Below are 21,977 nucleotides of genomic sequence, written 5' to 3'. Positions count from 1 at the left end.
TCAATTACTTTTTTACAACATTTTTATACTGACGTTTAATGAAATTGTTTTGGCATACTCTATTTTATGACACAACATACTATACTATGAAATATATGATTACATTATGGCATCCTATTCTATGACATTTTATGTCGTTTCACTGTATATACTGTCATTTCAACATAATATAATTATAACAAACTGTTAAATATTACTTTTGCCTTTCTACTGGATCTAGGAAACCAAAAAAGGGACAAGACACCTAATAACAGCCAAGAAAATTTGTAATTTAATATAGTCCGAAAGAAGCTCCATAATTCATGGAAACATTTTTTCCGGTGCATGTCCTTAACAATCACATTCTATGAGGAGAAAAAAGAACAACATTAAAAGCCACAACTTTGTATTTCAGTTACAGACATTTTTCCTTAATGTTTTTTTCTTCAAAGTAAAGAGAAAGGCAAAGTACCCCCATCCCCCCACCCACCCTCCTCCCCTTTAAAAAACTGACAGCCTTAAAAGTCATGGGCTTTTTTTCAGTACAACCCACAGTGCTTTAGCAGAAGGATAAGCGCTCATTGGTTAAGGATTACACAGCATGGCGACGCAGTGTAGAATTGCAAAAACATTAGATGGCGATGACAATAAGGAGGAGGAGGGAAGTAGAGTGGAGGAAATTTGAGCAACAGACAAAACAAGAACAACCCTACGTCAAACCCTGAACCCCAGAGTCTGAGTCGACAAACACCCGCAGTATAGCAGCTGGGTTTGGACTCTTCCCTCCCACTTGTGCATAGATCATGATCCTTTAAAAACCAGCTTTATTCCTCCACTTCAACCTACCTCTGAAAACCTACTGTTACATGTTAAGAAATTTCTCAACTATTGAAAAACCTGTCACAGGAACATGTTAACAGACAGGAGAGATGATTAAAAACAAACAAATGAAAACTTCTTGCACAATGCTCCTGGACTACAGGATGGAAATTTTAAAGTCATAACATGCAAATTGCATGTCTTTTTGACAATCAAACCATTGATCAGTTTAAATGTAAAGCAATTCTACTTAGATTTCACATGTAAAGCACTCCACTTTTTTCAAAGTTGATTCTCAGTCTTATTTGGTAAATACACAACTTGCTACAAACTTTTTGTTGCTTTAAAGAAATAATGGAACTCTATATTCTGTTAAACTCATGACCTTCAGTGCTTGCCTGGAGTTTAATTGTTTTCAGTTGCTTTTTTTTTTTTCACACAAACACTAAACCTAGAAATTATGGAGTTGGTATCTGGAACCCTGGCCTTCCTGAGACAAAATCCACATCTTTTGAGTGTGCAAGTTAGTGAGCAAACTATGTCGCTTACAGGAAACATAAAATCACAACTCAATACATACAGAGATAGTCTTACGACACTGAAAGAGAACTTAAAAATTGAAATATGACATAACACTGATCAATCCCAGAGTTCTTAAAGTAGCATAAATCTTCATTTTGCAAGATTTGCATGTCCATATTTGATGGAAGATGAAATTTGTCTCTTTTTAAGTTTTTTTTTTTTTTTTTTACAACATTCCTGTTTCCTTGAACTTTAGACAAATGAAATGCTTGTAAACGACAGGTGGCTTTTGCAACAAAAAAAGAAAAGATAGGCACCTCTGAAATGAGTCTTGTAACAAACTCACCTCCCACACTTTATCCCTTTCTCCATGAAGTTAACATAGGGATTACTAGTCCTTCTACAGCTATCTATGGCCACAGTTTTGTTTTTTTTTTCCCCTTTTTTTGTTTTGTAATTTTTTTGTATTTTTAATTTTTTGTTTGTTTTTTTGCAATTTTTTGTATAATTGGAACAAAATGGTGCAATACTCAATGATAATCCTTGTACTGGATTATTCCACAATAAAAGCCACTATAAAGGTAGATAAACCTTTTACAGATAGAATGAAAAAAATCCATTAAGTCCTTGAGTAAACATGTACACGAATTGTCACCATCTCCCCTCCGTACTTTGACTCGTTTATCTACCATTAGCTGAGTGAGGGGTAGAAGACACTCAGTGCAACTTTAGAAGATAATAACAATGTCTATCAGAATATGTTTTGACAGAACAAAAAAGAAAAAGATAAAAACAGACATAAAAAATATAACATACTGAGTGGAACATAACAGGCCATGTGCCCGGTACACACAGTTTCTTGCACACACATTCATACAAACATCTGACTTTCAAGCACACATCTAAGATGACTTTTGCATTTCTTTTTTTTTTTTTTCTTCCAAAGATTTTGTATTTGTAACTTAATGCAATACATTTTTTATATTTTCTAAAAGCCCCTACGTGTACCTGTCAGATGGAGAGAACAAGAAAATTAATTACTGACTTCACATTACATTATTGGCGCTTCATGATTCAAGTATTTGTGTTCAATATTTTGTCTTGTTTTGATATGTTTGGGATTTTTTAATCGACTGGATGGGTTGGGCTTTTAGACAAGCTAATTAACAAACAAATACACATATATACAGTACAAGCACTTCAAAGTACTGCAATATGTCATCAAAACCAGAACGTGCATATCCAACTCCATATAAGAAAGGCGTAGCTTTCAATCAATCAAGTATCAGATTACACCCGACCCAAATCCTTTCCTTCGTATCACTTATTTGCGGGGAAATACATATTGCTCATTTTTCAGTTGTATTAAACCAAGACCTTTCAAACAAAAATGAAGTGTCAGAGGTTACGATCCAAGAAGTCTGAAGAGGTGATACTACACACCAAACTCACAGTGTATATATATATATATATATATATATATATATATATATATACTGTTATCTAGAACAGAGCTGTAGAGAGGAGAACCTCTCGATGCTGGTGCAGCATGGGAAACCCCCTTCCCTGTCAGGGTTCTCCAGTTAGTACAGGATGCTGGGAGGTCCTCGGCTATTGGGTCTGTCTGAGCTTGGATGAAGGCAGTTACAGAAACAGGCAATAGTGATTTTTGCTTGTGTGCTGCAGGACTCCAAGTCCTGAAAGGTAGCCTTTTTCTGTTTTCTTGTTTATTTTTTTTTTAGAAGTTTTTTAATTTTTTTTAATTTAATTTTTTTTAATGTTTTTTAAGACTTTGTACCTCTTGAAATGTGCCCCTCCCCTCCTGCTGATGCAGAGTGAGGAGAGTGAGGCTGATACAGTGGGCCCAAGCCATCTGGGTCTGTGGAAATGTACAGTTCAGTGGGCCCACTTTGAGCAGGACACAAACATAAAAACGAGATAAATACAGCATCCACAAAAAGGCACCCCGGCCACCACTCTACTCCTTTAGATAGGGTTAGTAGAGGCTGATGACCAGAGACGTTTCAGCTAGAAGTGCAGAGCTTTATCATATTATAGATAATTTTTTTTCACTTAGATTTTTTACCATTTTTTAGATTTTTATGTCAAACTTCATAAAAATGACGTTAAAATGCGATTTCATTTTTGGTTTTAAAAAAATATGTACCCGGGATTACCCATCAACAACTGTGCACTGTAGCAAACTGAAACCCCCAACTGAGTAAAGATTTTCTCGTTAGCATGGGGCATTCTCCACAAAAGCATATATATATATATATATAAAAAAAGAAAGAATTCTCAGTCATTTAAGGGTGTGATGCTGCCGCCATTTGTTTGATCCCTCCTGTCCCCCGCTGCACCCTCTGCAAAGGTTATCAAAGCTCCTCCAAACAGGGAACAGAAGTGCTCTTTATACAGATACAGTATGACACAGCAAATTTATATTGGCACATTACGTTGGCAACTTTTACACGCAATAATGGGCCCCGAAACATAAACAATAGACCATCTTTTGAGAAAAGAATTCAATACAAGGCTTTTCCCTTCCAATTAGGATTAAGTTCGAGGCATGAGGTCCGTACATATTGTTGCGCAGATGGCCTTTTAATTTAAGACTTTGCTCTCACAGTAGAAAGGACAGATACGGAGAGCTGCATCTTATACTTGGTATCATCTACTCCCCTACCCTGAGATCAAGCTGGACAGAAGTGTCTTCAGCGCAGAGAAAAAGGCCGACCTTTGATAAAGTGTTCGGTCTTGAGTATATGACAGTGTTCTAGTGGCTTAGCCTGAACTTTACAGAAACGGCGGCCATTCTGAAGTGCTGACAGAAGCGCACAGGGGACAAGGTTAGGGTGTGCCAAGCTCTGGGAGGAGTGCTTATTCCCGAGTCAGGTTTGGCTGTAAAAGGGCCCCAGCCTCTAGTCTTTTGCATAGAAACAGATAGGAGGGACTGTTGGTGCCTGGTCAGGGGAGGGCTACTGGGTCTGGTTGAGGTGGAGAAGGAGAGGAGGTCATAGCGTAGCAGCTAGGCAAAGGGCAAGGGGGGACAGCCTGTGGGCATGCGGAGCAGTTTAGAGCAACAAACACCCACACCCCTGTCTGAGACACCCTATTTTTTTACACAACCTAAAGATACTACCTGGAAGTACTACAGAATACTGTCAAACACAAAAGCATGATCAGTTATAAACAAATAGACAATCAATAACTCTGTAGTATTGATCCTCGTTTTGCATTCAATACACAGGATGAACATACAGAGGCACCTCTGACCAAAGTGTTTCTGCATATGAACAGTGAAGGGCTAGTTCAGCAGCCAGTATTTTGTAGACCACTGCATGTAGACAAAAATAACAATATAACACATTGAAAAAAATAAAGTCAAAATAATCTTTTCCAAAAAAATAAAAAGTACACTGGCAAAAATTCCAGAAATATGACTATTACATCTTCCAGCTAAAGTGATCTTTGTGTCAAAGAACTGAGAGATGGGGGAGAGGGCAGGACGACAGCAGGGTCGAGCGGTGGCGGGTCCCTGTTGGAGATGCCGTGTGTGGCGGAGAACCGTGATTGGCCGGTCTTGGAGGAACCGCATTTCTTGCCAGACTGAGAGAGGGTCAAGTGGAGCCCAGGAGGAAGTGCTGCGCTGTGGGGCTGCCGCTTGACACCCAGAGGACCACAGCAGAGAGGCACTCAGTGGACACTCCCACTCCCCACCCCGACTCACCCATCGACTGGCTGACTGGCCAACGGGTGTCAGAGACAGCTGACGTTGCAAGTCTAGTGCCTCCAAACAGAACAAGGCTTAACATTTGGAGTAACAGTGATATTCACTTTGATATTGTTCAAAGAAGGAAAAAAAAAATCATTGACTGCAGTTTTTTTTCCCCAATGTCCAATGGTACATTTCAGTTTTGTTTCCCTTCATCCTGCTACCAGAGGAACAACGCCAGACACATTTCCAAGGAATAGATATAGTACATAAAAGAGCAGTATTTTTTTTTTGTTTTCAATGTTTATGATGCTCCTTTTTTGATTTATTGGATTGCAGTTGAAGCGATTTGCTCTTCATAAGTGCTATGATAAAACCCTTTGAATTTATAAAAGTCTTAGTCTCTTCTGTTTGTATAGTACCAAACACAAAGAACACTCGTAGGTCTACTGCATTAGGAGAAACCTTATTTGGTATTGTGCCAGATACCCAGAACCATCCAATCCCACTGTAGTAGATTCAGTCTCTGTTGGGTGTGGCTGTGGCAGAGAGGAAGGTGTGCATTATTGTGTAGCCAATGTCACTCTTTAGTACACTTTGCTGCATGCACAGTTCAACAGCTGCTTCTTCCTCTTTGCAGAGTTTTCCCAACAGTTTCAGGGAGATTGGCGGCCTGGAGGGAATCCAAGTTTTGAAAGGGGGTAAGGTTTTTGAAGTTCCAGTCTTTTGCTGCAATCAGCAACAATCAAAAAAAAACAAAAGAAAAGAAAAAACAGATCCGGTGGACATAGAGTATGGACGGAAGAAAAGTCTATGTTGTATATTGCACAATGTAACTAAAAGGTGAAATTGTGTTCTTTTTTTCCTCCAAAAACTGGCAGACCATATGGACCGCTGGGCTTCATAACAAATCCGACAATAGAAAATTCAACAAAGCACCAGTAAGCGACTGGGTTTAAGGTGACCAGAAGGATCTGGGCTTGCTGACGTCAATGATTAGGTGCCACCGGACATACATAGAGATGTATGGAAACGGAGACACGCAGCAAGGTTGACAAATAATCTTCTCTCAGCTTATATGTGATAGATATCAAAAAATGCGCTTGGGTCTAGACCTACAAAAAAGAACATTTAACAGCTGTGTCAATCCCTTTGAGAATACAAAATCTAAATAATTAAGCTGATGATTGGTAGGGCCAGTCACGTGGCCAGGCCTTTTTACTGCCCAGTGACAGAGTTGGTCACCAGCCATGTCCTGTACCACTTGCTGGCTCAGAGGTGAAACTGTGCAAGATTTCAGCTATTTCTTCAGTTACAAAACAAACTAAAAAAGGCGGCTTGGGAAGGACCTGGGCCAGAGAGCACTTAAGGCTAATATTAGTGCTGAGAAACAAACGTTAACTAGTCTAAAGGTCTTTGAACCACATCATTGGCCATGGACATGCTGGGAATGGTCGTTTTAAGTCTTATTTTGGGATGATTTTTTTTTTTTTTTGGAGGGAAAAGGAAAGTCTCAGATGGCAGCTTTGATTGCTTCTCCTAACTTCACACAGAATGTCATGTATACTTGGAAAAACTTAAAACACTTGAAAGGTTTCTTTGTGTTGTGTCTCATTTCAGTTTGTTTTATACGATGGTTTTCAAAAATACCAAAAGGAAAAAAACAACAAAAAAGGACAAAAGCAAAACAGAAGGACTGGAGTCTGCAGTCTATGTGGTAGGGACCCCAGCCTTCTGATTCACAATTCACAGTTCAAAACAGTTCAAATTGATACTGATTATCGCCACATGATTTGCTTGGGTTTTGCTCCTGTTCATATTTTTTTTGTTGTATTTTTTTTTTCCACCCCACCCTCCACCGATGGCTTACATGACGTGGTGGTGGGTTGGTTGGTTGGTTGGTTGGTTGGTGTATCGTGGCATCATCCTACATGGACTCCCCACTCAGCAGATCTCCAGGCAGCAGGGTGTTAATGGAAGTTGGGCTCCCGATCACGCGGGCGTCCTCTCCGTTTGGCGGCCCCCACAGGCTGGAGTACTGGGGCACACCGCCCCACAGCAGGTCGCCTCCACTGGGCTTGCCTCCACCACCACCGCTGCTCCACTGGCCAATAGAGTGGGACTGTGCTGCCCCGCCCATCCGGTTTTGATTGGTTCCTGGGTTGGCCTGCCAGCTAGTGGTGTTAGCCCCCAGCGACTGGCCTTGTGCAAAGAAGCGGTTCACCTCCTCCTCACCGGCAAACTCTGCCAGGATGGTGGTGTTTCCAAGCACACACCTTACAGAGGACAAAAGAGGAAATCAGTCTTACAATGATAATTCAACCAGAAATAAGGAACTAATAGTTTTTTTATGTTATGAAAATGTGTTCTTTCATGAAATATAGCTGACATACTTTCTAAGCAAACCGTACTGTTTTTTTTAGGGCTTTACCATGCTTTTTTTGTGCCCTGCCATAACCACATTTCGTGCTGCTGATAATGAAAAGTGGGTCACACATCTTGCATTTTGTTTCCATGACAACCAGCTGCAGTGGCTGCCATTATTAGCAAAGCAAAATTAAGGACAAACCTAAGATTAAACACAGCCAATGTGCCTCCAGGCCATCTCTGTGCTGGTCTTTCCTTCCATTTCACTTTGATTATTACAACAACCACAGTAATATTACAATACAGCGGACAACGACATGACTCGCCACCTCCTCTTTCATCTGACAGCCCAGATACAAAAATAACATAACTATACTCATGCAAAAAGATTAACTGTTCTCATGATGGGAAAACACCTTCAAGAAAGCAGAACCATTAGGTTTTTTTCCCTAGTGTTTCCCATTTTCTTTCTCTGTAATAGCTGCTTTAGCTACGTTAATATAAAAAAGATTGAGAAAGAAATTCCTTAGTTTCTGTTTGCTACTGGGATCCCACTTTGGCTGATGTAAGAGACTTTGCTGAGGCTTACATGTGCAGAGACTTCTGGGCCTTTGCAGCCTCGTCCTTGGAGCTGTAGCGCACCACAGCGTTCCCCTGGGTCAGGTTGAGGTGGAATGTGATCAGGGGACCGTGCTGCATGCACAGGGTTCGCAGAGTGGAACCATCAATCTGGAGCACAACAGAAAACACAAGTGCATTACAAACAGCTAATATCTGAGATATTCAGCTGTATTACGCCATATTTTCAGTCACTATTTATTTCCCTTACTCACTGTACACGCTCTATTTTTGGAATGTTGTTTTTCTATTATAATTTTTTTCTATTATAATTTTTTTCTATCTCAAGTGTTTTGTATCACACTTGCTAGAAGGCAAACTAAAAGCGCAGAATCATATTTGTTACATTTTGAGTATCCTACCCCCTAAGCCATCAGATGCGTTGTTTGAGACATCGATCCTTGACCAGATCTATCTTTGAAATGCTCATATTTATATGCTGGCTTTACTCATAATATGCTGTGGCTTCAATCTAGCAAGTCCTAGCAGCACAGAGGACATACTTGTGGGGTGAGATTCCTCAGCACCAGCCAGCTGCTGGTCCTATTGGAGCTGTCAGTACTCCAGGTGGTTCCCTCTGTAACAGAAATGTCAAATATAATGTTATATATAAACTATTAAGTGTAAGAAGAAAAAGTAAAGTTGCAGAGCTGCAGAGTTTGCCATGATGAAATGTCAGTGCATTTGTGATTTAAAAGCAATTATTTTCATGAGAACTTGGTTCAATACTGCAGGCAAATGTGAAGACAAATTGAGTATGGGACAAATAGATTTAAAGCGAAATGACAGTATCCTTATAATAGTAATTTCCTGTCAAATCATGTGTGTGAAGATTTTTTTTTCTGCCACTGTAATGCTTTTAATCTCTATGGGGGCCCGGGAGCTCTGGGCTCGAGGTCAGAGAGTTTAACTTTTTAAACAACAGATGAACACGCCTTCTGCCAACTGCTATCTATTTCCACACACACAATTTCTTGTCTACACAACTACTAGTACTCTTTCCTCTTTAATCTGCATGAACTCAGACGTGTTATGTCAAAACAAGGTCACATATATGATGTTTAATGAAGCTTCTTGCAGAGCCGGTAAACCTCAAAATGTCAGTTTACCAGGGTGTGTTCCCCCAGCCTTTATATAGAAAGTGCTGTCAGCGCACAGCTGTGAACTTCGGCACACGTACACATCTTCAGTCATGCCTGTGTTTGCTGGGTGTGAAATATATCATAGCGGTTAATATCTATTTCTTTGACTTTGGAGAAAGTTGCCTTCAATTCAAGGCTATAATGATACTTCTTCATTTAATCTCATTGTAAATAACAGATTCTTGCAAATGACTTTCCATTCTGCAATCTAAGACGAAGTCTTTGTAGCAACACGTTTGTTTTTTCAAAAGTTAATGGACTAGAGACTGTAATGATGTTAATATATTTTTAAGAGATCTAGTCCTGAAACACCTTGAAGTGAAACCTCAGACTTAGAAGTGTGAAAAAATTGAAAAGACAATGGTTAACATTTACAGAATTTATTTGGCCAACTAACTAATAAAAAGATGCAACATTTTTGTGTGTTTTTCTTTTTTTAAATGTTATGCTTTGAAATGCAGTCGGAAAGGCAGGTTGGTTGAAAAGTCTGGAGGAACAGTGCATGACTTTGTGACGGAGGTAGAATCACGTCATCTCCTTTAGATGCTGCTAATAGAAATTAAACAAGTGGATTGTAGTTTAGAGGAGAGCGCTCACCAGAGGAGTAGGAGGCGCTCCAGCCTTGGGCCAGGCCCAGAGAGTTGCCACCCCAGGTGGAAGAGGGCTTGTTGTTGGTGAGGCCTGGCGGGGGCCGGGAAGGGGCTGCGTTGCTGCGCGGCCCCTGAGGGACTTTCCACAGCTCATGGGAAAGAGAGGCTTGGCTCTGGGAGATGGGCCCTGGGGACCAGGTGGACTTCATGTCAGACAGTTTACCTTTACATGGAGAGAGTGGGGGGAGATTGAGGACAGAAAATCAGTAACAGACAAAGATGTGATGTTACAACTAAGTTGGTTACAGGCTACTATGTCAAATATTCATATTTTCAAATGTATGTTTCAGTTTCATGTACCGCTTTTCTAGACTTATGTGAAATCTGACTTCCTTCAAATTTTGTGTAAATGCAAAAACAAGAATAATAGTTAAAAGACTCTACCAGTATAAACAATAGTGTCTAAAAACTGTATATTTTAAGAATCACACACACACACACACACACACACACACACACACACACACACACACAGTGTGTACTGATGTCATGACCGGCAGGGTGAGGCTTGTTTTTTTTTGTGGGTTGGTTCAAAGAGGCACAGATGGTTGAAGGTTACATTTAGGTGAGGTTGCTGTCAGGTGTTGTCTAAAGGCACTGAGGGCACAAGTTTAGGTGTCACTTAGAGTAAAAGAAAGGTCATAGACTTGGGTTAGGTAAGGTTTAGGATAAGTAGGGAGCCTAAGACCAAGACTAAGTGTTGCATCAGGGCTCCCGTTTGGATGAGGAGAGGTTCGGCAGGTCAGCACATGGAGGGAAGACACTCTGGATGTGTACCTGAGCCGTCTCCATCAGAGGATGACAGACTGAAAGAGCTAGAGTAGCCACTGACAGGCCAGTCACTGCTGGTTGGAGGCAGAGAGCCATTCTGAAGTGGCAGAGCTGGGGAAGTGGCTATATGGTCGTAGAAGTAACAGTGTTGTGACCGTAGACAGAGAGAAAGAAAAAACAAGTAACTTCACGTATGCATTCGTTCAACCACGTGATATTGTGGCTTGTGGCGTAGCCGAAATAGTAACATGGGTCAGCATGTGTAAGTGAAGTAATTATTAATTTACATCTGACACTTTACACAGCATGTGCATTTGGTTTAGGACTATTGGTTGTCTTAAAATGAATATGTGTGGCCTTGCTTTAGTTCATACCTCCATTCCTGTCCCGCAGCAGATATCGATTGACGTCATGGATGTTGGTGTTGATGGTGGGACCGCTGGGGACGCTGCCAGGGGTCATGTTGGGGTCATTCTCAGGGTCAATGTTCTGAAGGCCCTTCCATGGCACACCTGGGCAGAACTCTAATGGAGCAAAATAAAATGCTTAAGAAAGTGCTTAATTAAGGATTTTAAAAAGCGACAAGGTCAGATCTCAAAGAACTTTTCGCCATCTCATGACTTTCCCACAGTTCAAGCAAGTCACACAAGCCTGCAACTGGTGCAGAACATATTTAATGAATTAGGCATTTCCTCTTTTTTACATTGTAGTCAAAACCTTTGACATTGTATTTGGATGTCCTACAATACAGATTTGCCCCCAAGCCAAAATATTTCTCTTTTTGTGTATTTATGTCTTCCTCTTTAGTTTATTTGGATGCCCATTAGCTGCTATTACAGTAGCTTCTGCTCTTGCTGAGGGCCACAATTTAGACTCTCAAAAAACACGGTGGAATTGCAGTTGACCACAGGCTGTTTTCACAGAAGACATTTACATGTACCAATAGAAAAAGCACAGGTGTAAATTATAAAATGAATGATGTCTAAATTCCATTTAGCTGATTCAGTCTCAGGGTCCTGGTGTTGTGCACGCTGGCTCACGGTCACACTGTGAATTACTGGGACAGTTGAATAAAACGGAACCATTGTAAAGGTTATCAGTAACACTTCTGCTGCCAGTATCGCTATTGAAAATGTAAAGTATTAAAAGGCTTGGCACAAACACACAGGTGATTTCAATTACTCTGGCTGATTAGACCTTCAGGCAGGTTGAAGCTATGGTGGGAAATCCATGATTATGGTTAGGGATATTTAAATGCATCTTGTCCTCACCTGGGGGCCAGTTAATGTTGGTCCCATTGGAGATCTTTTCATTGGGGTTCTTGCCCTGTCCCCAGCTGTCCGAGGGCACCAGGGGGCTGTTGGGGGACTCAGAGCTGGACATTAGATTGTAAGGGCTGTATGAGTCCTCTAGCTGGGGGGGCTTACCAGGGGGGCACAGGGTAGAGGCAGCAGATATGGCACCTAGTATGCAGACAAAGACAAATAAGAGAATACGACTTAACCCTAATGTTACTTCCTGGCTGGATTATTGTATGTCCTTATTATCAGCTTGCTCCAGTAAGTCCTTAAGACTCTCCAGTTGATCCAGAATGCTGCGGCACGTGTACTTACAAGAACTATGAACCCCCCACTCTCTCCTTTCCCAACCGGGTAAGACAGAGGGCCGAACAACTTAGAGACAGATTCTGTCAGTTTCTGCCTGTTAAAAGAAAGTTTTTCCTCGCCGCTGTTGCACCAAATGCTTGCTCTTGGGGGTTATTGTTGGGTCTAAATTATAGTGTGGTCTAGACCTACTCTATCTGTAAAGTGAAAGGAAATGCCCAGAGCTGAGAATATCTCAAATGTTAAAATGGAAAGCGTAAGATTTAACAAGATAGTGTGAGTTAGTTTCTTATCTCATATGGTTAACATTATTCATGTGTGTTTTGTGTGTACGAATATGTACTTCAGTGGTACCACGTTGGCTCAAATATAAGAAGAGCTTGAGCAGCTTCTGTTTTAGCTGAGAATGAGCTTGCAGTCAGAATGTGTGAAAACAACAAACACACAGAGAAAAGACATTTGACACCTCAAGTGTTTCAATAAAGGATGCTGTTAAATTTCCCATCTGCAAAGTGTGATAGGCTCAAATGTGTGAGGACAGGTGGCTGAGATCATCATTGTCTTAGCTATGAACCATTTGCAAATATCCCAAACAATCCCAAAAGTCCATCCATCTCAAACAACTATTGCATATACTAAATAAAAAAATAAAATATATATATATATATATATAAAAATTCAAATCCCTGTTGAATTATAGTGGTCATTATACAACATATTAGCTGCCTTGTGGCATTTTACATCACATGTGCAGGGGGACTGTACAGAATCTGTATAATGTGTGCATTTATTTAAGATGGCATTGGAATTTATTTATAAGATACCTTCATAGGACATGCTAAAGGTGGTTTCATTTGTATTTTTATACGAGTACCGCATGTATTTGCATGTATGTGTGCATGCCTGTCTATGTTTTTCTTTGACATACCGTGCTTATTGAGGTTGTTCTCCATGTTTGAGGAGTTGCCAGAGAGGCTGTCCATGGAGTTGGAGTGTGTCCACTGGGACAGGCGGGATTGGGGCTGAGGGGGCTCCTTTAGGGACAAACCCCCAACCTCCATGCAGTTTACATTCATGTTTGGATTCAGTCCAGCTACACACACACACAAAAAAAAAAGAATACTTTAAATGTTGAAGTAGTAATATGCAATTCAGTGGTGGAAGATTTTTATTTAAAAATCTATTAAAACCGCTCAAACCAAAATAGGAAAAGTCAACATTTTAATTGCATGACGATGTAGGTATTAATATGTAGCAAAAGTGACTTTTTTCAACTTTGTGTTGTCCCAACCCCAGACTCACAGAGAGGGTAGGTGCTGTAGGCGTTGGACGAAGACGGCGGCTCTTTGGTGTGCAGTGTGTCGGCTAGGCCCGAAGCCTGGTGTGGGCCTGTGTAGGGGTCCAGGTTTGATTTTCCGGAACCATGGACTCCAGCGGGGCCACTGGAGGGATGCAGACCAGCGGAGGAGGAAGAGGAATGGGAGGGAAGTTGCTGCTGCTTCATCAGCAGCGCTTGGTACAGCTGACGCTGGTGCTGCTGGATCTGCTGCTGCATGTTGGTGATTGTACGTGCAACCTGGGAGAGAAGAGATGCAGTGTCAAAACAATGCATCATAAAAAGCAATTTGGGCAATGGTGGGGGAGGAAAACAAGAAGATTAATAAAAGTATAGGGCTGTAAAAGTAAGATGGATGGAAAAATAAGGACAAGATAGAGTTAGAAAGAGGGAGGAGGAAACAGTGGAGGTTAGAAGGTAAAGGATAAGTGTGACGAGGCGCATGTAAGTGTAAATGTTGATGGTATGTTTTGTTAGCGTGTCAATATGCTCTGTTACTTATCATACTGGGTTCATATGTTCTGTTAATAATAGCCATTCTTTCATCAAATTCCCCACAGTAATCCCGTAGCGTTCTTGTGCACATATTTAACATCTAATACTGCGGTGATTTATATGCTATAGCTACATCCATCAATACATCATTCTCTATTGTTTAAAACCATACCGTTTATGTCACAAACATCACCATTTGTAATAATCACGCAACACTTATGTCTTTGTTAACTACATTGCTGTTTATTTAGTTTAAAAGGTAACAGAGGTTAACATGCAGTCTGTGTGGCTTACCGGCATCTGCTCTCTTCTGTTTATAAAGGAAAGTTCGCAGCGATCAGCAAGTTTAAATGGCGCTAGGACTTCCGGGGTAACTGGAAGTTATTGGAATTATGAGTAATTATTTTATTGGCCGTCAAGGTATCTTTGTGAATTGTTTTGTGAATCATGTAATTAATCTTCGGTAAATTTCTAGCCTAAGGGATCTATTAAGTTTGGCTGTTTTGAGCTTTTATTGTCTACTCGCCTGAGCCACCCCTGTATTGTATTTTTGTTGGTATGTTCCAATTCCAGGGGTGCGCTACAGGTCTTTATAGACTGGCTGTTTCAATTGCTCAGGTGAGGAAAACCTGAGGGAGGACGTAAGTCTGTTGGATGCCCTCAGAGTATTGACTAGATTTAAGGTCAGTTAGGAAACAGTTGTATGTTGGTATTATCTGCTTGTTTTGACTCCCATGTCAATTTTACTTTATTTTCTTGAAAGTACATTTTTTGTTGCTTTCCTTAATTTTGTTAATTTTTATATTATCATTCTTGCTTCCGTGGCCTTAATTGGGGGGAAAATAATAAAAATCCCATCCTTTCAACCTCATCTCCGACTCATCCTGAGTGTTTATATCTGCTCAAGACTACTCTTCGACATCTACCCTTAACAATGAGAAAATTAAAAAGGTGATGGATAAAATGAAAGGTGGTATGGAAAGTGAAAATAAGTAGTGGGAGAAACAAGAAATTGTTCAGAAAAGCATCCCCTAACTTGCAGCAGGCCACTAATATCTGTTCAACAAAAGGAACAACATATTAAAAAAGGAGAACAAACTATTTCTCCTTTTCACAAAAGCACAAGAGTGGTTGGCTCATGTCCAACGAGAAGTAACCTGTTTCCATACCATGCTGGTATCTTAAAGTTGTCATCATGTGAGAATCAAAATATTTTCTGAGAAAAAGTGAAGTTGTCTCAGCGTCAAGTGGGGGGTCACACACACAAAATGAATTACGTTTATGATCATACTTTTTGTTGGTTTAATGATGCATTTGTTGACTCACTTGCTGCTCTTGCTGTCTAATGGGGCCGGAAACATTGCGTTGCGCCTGCATCATCTGCTGCTGGATTTGTAAACGCTGGTATGCCTAAAGGGAACAAAAAGCACAATACAATGATTAAAATATACAATAATGAAGGGAAAAATACAACAGAGTAGGAGAGAAGGGTTAAATTAACAACTGTTTCCATCTGATGAATCTTTACTCATTTTAGCTTTACTTTTCATCTCCTTTCCATTTAGATTAAAGTCCACAACACACATTCTCTGCTTCAAACCTCTAAATACACGATATACTGCAAATACAGATGGAACGATGGACTCTGACTCACCATTTGCAGTTGCTGAAGTTGGTACAAGAGGGTCATTTGTTGAGGGTTTATTGGTGAGGTTAAAAGTGCAGGGTTCAGACCAATATTTTTTGCTGCAAACTGCAAGAGCTGTGCTTGGACCTGGGGGTGGGCATAAAAGAGAGATGACAAGTTAGTCACTGCAAATCACAACAACTGTACAAAAGCAGCTTCTGGTTGGTAAAACTAGCCACTACCACATGCATGTAAGGAGGAAAAGAGAGGAGAGAGGGTCTGCTAGAGGAATCTTGTAAAGCCAATTGGTTATAACAGGCATAGTATGGTCCCAAGAAAATACATTGTGTATTTCTTCACAATATATTTCTGCTGATTTACTTCTAAAATTTTGAATTTTGATAGGCAGAAATTATACTACCAGTTTTGGCTTCTTGTCAAGCATATCAGTCAGAGAGTGCATACGTCAAATCCTGTTCCCTGGTTATGGGACAACCAGTACAATCTGCCAGCCAACTTTTACTTGTTCTTGTGTGTTAAGAACCAATATAGCTCCTTGTTACACATGAAATGTGTGTGTGTGTGTGTGTATCTACCTGAGGGGAAAGAAACTGAGGCACTTGAGCACGTAGACTAGGCTGGGATGAGCTGAGAGGTGGCACTGGTGGCTGAGGAGGCTGCTGCTGCATGGCCCGGGTTTGTGCTGCTCCACTACTGCCAAACATTCCACTGGGTATCTATAAGCAGGAGTCATAAAGGTGAAACCTCCATGTTTAGTCAAATGACTGAAGCTGTTTCTTAACTGAAGAGCCACTGAACTGGGAATAAATGTGTGTATTCTTGACTACTCCAGAGCAGCTAGTTGTTATTTTATCTATTTTGCCATTTACCAAATTGCACAGATCAATTAGCCTGTTAAAAGGCAGTTTCATCCACATTTCCGATTCCATACTGTGAGCGAGGTCTTTCTATTCAGTGCAGAAAAAGGCCAGCTTACAGTGCCTTTGTTTTGGCTTCAAGGACATACTGTAGTTTTTCTGGGCCATGACTGCCTCTAGGGGTGATATCTGATAGAGCATAACTATCTGATGTCAATGGGTACTTCAGGCAAGGTCATACATGCATAAGTGAGCAATAGAAAGTGGAGATTTGGTAGAGCATGTGGGTAGAGAGGGATGTGTAAAACAAATTAAATGTACCAGTTGTTGCCATTACTGCATCATATACACTTAAATCTTAAAATGATGGTTACTGTATTTGCAGTGTGATAAACACAGCCTGTTACTGGGCTTTACCTTCTAACTGTATCAAATTGTTTTGCACTGAATAAGGTTTGGTAGCACAATCTGTCAGCATATTCTGGTGTTAGTCAAGTCAATTTCAATTCTCTTTATCTTGTTAATAAAGCAGCTGCAAATGCATCAAGTCCTGAAATGCTGGTATGCGATCAATTTCACTTCAGTTCTGCAACAGTGTTTGGTATAACTTCGCATGCTCAATGTGTTACCTGTCTGTTGTTCAAGTTTTGCATGGCCAGCCCCGGGTTGCCCTGTCCCAGACCCTGCCCAGAAAGGCTACTGTTGGCCAGGGGGAGCTTCAGGTTGGGGGAAGGCAGAAACGGTGATGGGGGGGCATCATCTGACAGAACACCATCCTGTACCAGAGCAAAATAAATGGTTGACCGGGGATAAACAGATAAGAAAAAAAAGCATCAATCATTACAAACATGAATGATTAAGTGAGTGAAGATTTGTACCGACAATAAGAATGATCAGATACTGAATGTCATAATGACCCTTTAACCTTTCTATGTATCAAGTCAAAACAGTTACAATGTAAAAAATAAAAAAGGCAATTGCCCCAAAAGGTAAAAAATTGCAAAAACTAAGTACAAATCAAAGTCCAAGTAAAAGCAAAACTATCAATGCTTTTTTTCTTTACTACACTCATTTCAAACATAGGTTTGATAAAAGCCTGATGACTGGTCAGTTGCTTAATGTCTGACCTTATCAAGAAAGGAGGTGCGTTCGGAGGGGTCTTTGGAGAGTGCAGAGGGCCGACACACCATAGGCTTGTTCATGCCGTTGCTGTAATCAGACATGCCCATGCCCCGCTTGTCCAGGTCCGTCTTCTTCTCCAACAGGGCGCCTGGGAGCAGAAGGGGAGGAAGGTAGATTTATTACAAGTCTAGACAAGGAAATAAACTATACTTTTTTTAGTATTAGTAAGCCAAATCCAACATTCACTGAGATTAAATACTAAACTAACACAGAAAAGTGTGGCTTGGTATTATTCCCTGTTAAATTGAAGCGGAAATGAGGCAAAAAGATTTCCACTAAAGTAGGACAGTTGCGTATTTGTTTTGAGGCATTGAGAAAATCGCATATTAGCATTTGCAATACACATACAAGGAAACATGTTGTAAACTTACTCATGGCCTGGTCAAGGTTCATGTTGTTGCTCTTCAAAGCCTCCTCAGCAGGGTCTCTCTGTAACAGATGGATAACATAAGCCTGTCACTGACCATGGTTAAGTTGGAGAAAAAGGTCTGATAACACAAGTTTAGGCTGCATGGCTGTATTTATCATTGGAGGGTTTATTTCCCCCCTTAATTGATTGTCTGTCCTTATGTGCTTCTACACTGTACAGCAGAGGATCCTGTATTTAATTAAGAACATTAAAAGGTGGCCCATTTTTGGCCTAGTTGGGTAAAATCTTGATATAAAGATCTGCCTAAAAGAAAGAGTGTCAGTGCTGTGTGTCAGTGTGAGAACTTACCGGAAAGCCCATGTCAGTGAGCTGTTTGATCAGACGGTTAATGATCCAAGCATCATCTGGCTTGCCCATCTTCCCCTGACAACACACAAGCAAAGTATAAAAATATTGAATTATCATTTAAATGACAATAATTCCCACCATTAAAGCTGCGGGAGGCAACATTTTTTTTAAAAACACTACAATTTGAAGTAGAGTGAGACCTCCTCCTGCAGCTCTACCCCCCAAGGTCTTAGCTACATAAACATGAATTTGAATTAGCCGCAGCAGTGAGCTAGGGTGAGCAGAAGGCTAAAGTACCGGATCGACTGCTGCATTTGCGTTTCCTCTGGTGTGTCTTTTTTGTCTGTCATCTGAACGAGGAGACACGGAGGCTGTGTGGCAGGAAACATGAACACCACAAACGAGCCGGCGTTTACCATGCTAGGCTAAGGGCTAACCCCAGCAGACCAGCTCTCCTGACTGTTTTTACAGCAAATGTCCGCTCCCTGGACAATAAACTGGAATACATGTTTACAGTTTCATTCCTCTTTGTAGTTTATATAGATGGATGACAATAAAGTCTCTTATCTAATAGTTTAGCCTTAAATAAGCTGCAGCACTGAGCCTTTAGCTACAATAAACAGAACTTTCACCAAAAGGGATGTGCATGCACATCTGCATTTGTAGAGCAGCCAATAGGAACGCTCTCTCTCTCTGAAATGACCTGTGATTGGCCAAAGTCTCCCTTGTTGGCTAGATTTTCTGAATCCTGAAAACAGAGCCAAGGAAGAGATGCAGAAGTCCAATATTTGCTCAGACCACTTGAATTACAAACATGCTGAAAGGTTATTATGATTTTTTTTTGCCAAATGCAACAAAAATAAACTACTTACTGCAGCTTTAACATCTGCCAGTGTACTTAATGACTTAGTGTGTTCTCTGACCTTGCTCAAGCCCTTCTTGGGTCCATTGCCCCAGGAGTTGCAAGAAGAGCTGCTCTCCTGGGAGGTGGGGCTGTTCCACATGTCCCCATCCTCAGTGTCCCATTGGCCGGTAGACATGCCCATCTCCTCTCCTCCATTTCCCCAGCCATCTTGCATAGGTTTGGGGCCTGAGAAGGCGATAAAATAACATAATAACATTAATCTGTTAGTGTTTTAGTATTTGTGACCCATCTTACATGCACATTGAGAATACACAAGCCATTTCAGAGGATGAGAGCAGGTAATTTTTAACCTGACCACTTGGTGCCACTGTTGCCATTTGACATGCTGCATTTTTACCCTACACCTCCCTCTACCATTTCAAACCAACACCACAAATAACCAAGACCTACTGAGGCATGGAATTACTTTATCACAGAAAACCTCCAGTCCAACAAAAACCTTCATTTGGCACAAATGATACAGGTCTGAAGAAATTTCCTGTTTTTGTTCACTTAACTGAAGTATGGTAGTGCACACATTCTGGGCGATACCATCAATCAGTCTTTTACAAAAAGGTGTGGCATTGCTGCACACAACCCAAATCTCAAATGCCATAACTGTCAAGGTGGCAATGTGTGGCATTATCTAGATTGTGTGGACTTGTTTTGTACACCAGCACACCTGAAACTATGTAATATATATATAATCTGTTCTGTGTCAGTTTGCTATGGTAATATAGCAGCCACAAGACAGACATGTTTTACTTGCCCGATAGCTAAACTTACTTGTCCGAAATGGAAAATGTAAAGGCCTATTAGAAAATAAATTAAATTAACAGGGATTTAGATATATAATTATAATAATTAACGGACAAAACATACAATTAACAGGTAACAATTAAATAGCTGGAACAATTCTAACTTATTTCTTCAATTATTGGAGGAACAGGGGCTTCCTCAATTCCTCCAGCTGCCTTTGGCTTTTCAGCTATTGTGCAGTGATGCCTTTTGCTGTTATCATGAGCCTGTAGAATGTTGTAGCTGAACGACGTCGTTAATGTAGCCTACAAGGAGGATGTGCTGAAATAAGATCATCAAGATGGGTGTGAATGATAGAAGGACACAAAAAATTACAATTCTATGCATGCACTAATATTATGTGGCAAATGAGGGACTGTCTTTTTTTTAAAAACCCTTTCATGACTAATAAAATTAAATGACAAGGATCAACTTGTGAGGTTGCTGTACCTAGTACATTTTCCAACCAGCCACCCTTAACAACCACTGATTGCTGATATAAACTCACAAAATATCAAGAAAGGAAATTCTTACACCAATTGTCCTTATCAAAGGAACACGCCGACTTATTGGGACTTAAGCTTATTCACCGTATCCCCCAGAGTAAGATAAGTCCATACATACCCTTCGCATCTCCGTGCGTGTCGTAACTCTGTCTGTCTGCTACTTGGGCGGAGTGATTTGCTCGCAGCACCTGAGAAGCTCCGTGGTGAGGAGCAGAGAGGTCACCTGGAGTTCGTTCAAGTGCTGTGAGCAAATCGTAGCAGAAGTAGCAGGGCTTTGCCTTCTGAGAATATAGTTCCCAGTATATATACAGTTAGAAGATGGCTGTGTCTCATGTGACCTTGTTATTTGTACACACTGTGACTATACAAATCACAACATGTAAATAGGAAAATGTTGGCGTTATTTTGTCACTTATTGGGAGCAGTATGCTAGATGGAGCCAGTTACCTCCAGGATCTGTGCTAAGCGAGGCTAGCGGTGGGGGCGTCAGACAGAGTTACAACACGCACGGAGATGAGAAGTGTATGTATGGACTTATCTAACTCTGGGGGATACGGTGAATAAGCTGAAGTCCCAATAAGTCGGCGTGTTCCTTTAAATAGAAAAATACAACTGTACACCTTTTGAATTCAAGTTCTCTCTTTCAGCAAACTCAAGGCCTTTACACACTGCGGGCGTGACATATAAACTTCATGAATCAAAACTATTTATACTGGCAACAATGCAAATTGGAAACAAAGGTTTGAATATTGGCGCAGCTCATCTACCACAGCTGGCTAGGATGTGGGTGGGACAGTTTGAGGTCTTCTGGGGATGCTGCATTCCACTTGCCCGAACACAGAGTTTATTTGCCCTGTTTATTTGCCCTGTTTATTTGCCCTGCAGAAATGGTGTGCGAGTTCAATCAATAACAGGTGGTACCATAGTCCTGCATCTTGGTACATGTTGATTTCCCATGTTTGACATAATGCATCACTGTAAATATAATTCATCTGTGGGTGTTACCTGGCTTGCAGGGTGCAGAACCAGTGGGTCCATTGGCCCTGCCATAGGGTCCAGAGGGCTCATGGCCACCATCTCCCCATCCTCCTACGCCCCCTGAGGGCTTGCCCCAGGCAGAGGTGCCATTGTCCACACTTGATATTGGAGCTGCTGGCTCTCCCCAAGCAGGCTCCGACTTGGGTTGAACACTCGGAAGCTCTCCCCAACCTGGACGAAAGAGGTGAATTGATGAATGAAGAACATTTGGTCAAAATGCTTTTTGGTAGCTGCAGTGCAATTGGTAAACAGCAGGGGGCAATGGTCTCATTCACAATCAAAAGGAGATGAGACTGTTGGACATTAAA

The 21,977-nt window shown here is 40.9% G+C and overlaps 1 protein-coding gene across 7 annotated transcripts in view; it reads right to left on the bottom strand.

Annotated features, from left to right (window-relative positions):
- Nucleotides 1–3,601: 3,601 nt before the first annotated feature.
- tnrc6c2 (trinucleotide repeat containing adaptor 6C2) overlaps nucleotides 3,602–21,977 on the bottom strand; it is a 53,870-nt gene continuing 35,494 nt past the window's right edge. For 4 of the 7 annotated variants that reach the window (XM_078280430.1, XM_078280449.1, XM_078280455.1 and 1 more), the window contains 17 exons: nucleotides 21,637–21,840; nucleotides 19,347–19,513; nucleotides 18,424–18,498; nucleotides 18,077–18,134; nucleotides 17,651–17,793; nucleotides 17,153–17,299; nucleotides 16,242–16,382; nucleotides 15,673–15,792; nucleotides 15,345–15,428; nucleotides 13,490–13,763; nucleotides 13,116–13,280; nucleotides 11,855–12,046; nucleotides 10,958–11,107; nucleotides 9,760–9,975; nucleotides 8,524–8,597; nucleotides 7,992–8,131; nucleotides 6,583–7,311 (listed from right to left, as the gene is read on the bottom strand). In XM_078280430.1, the coding sequence (XP_078136556.1) occupies nucleotides 6,963–7,311; nucleotides 7,992–8,131; nucleotides 8,524–8,597; nucleotides 9,760–9,975; nucleotides 10,958–11,107; nucleotides 11,855–12,046; nucleotides 13,116–13,280; nucleotides 13,490–13,763; nucleotides 15,345–15,428; nucleotides 15,673–15,792; nucleotides 16,242–16,382; nucleotides 17,153–17,299; nucleotides 17,651–17,793; nucleotides 18,077–18,134; nucleotides 18,424–18,498; nucleotides 19,347–19,513; nucleotides 21,637–21,840 (2,699 nt within the window). In that variant the 3' untranslated portion in view covers nucleotides 6,583–6,962. The other 3 variants (XR_013503800.1, XM_078280442.1, XM_078280471.1) reach the window with 3 other exon arrangements.

This window comes from Sander vitreus, chromosome 2, assembly GCF_031162955.1.
Source record: "Sander vitreus isolate 19-12246 chromosome 2, sanVit1, whole genome shotgun sequence".
Classification (NCBI taxonomy): Eukaryota; Metazoa; Chordata; class Actinopteri; order Perciformes; family Percidae; genus Sander; species Sander vitreus.
Note: the sequence above shows the minus strand (reverse complement) of the source record. Positions and strands in the feature narration are given on the sequence as shown.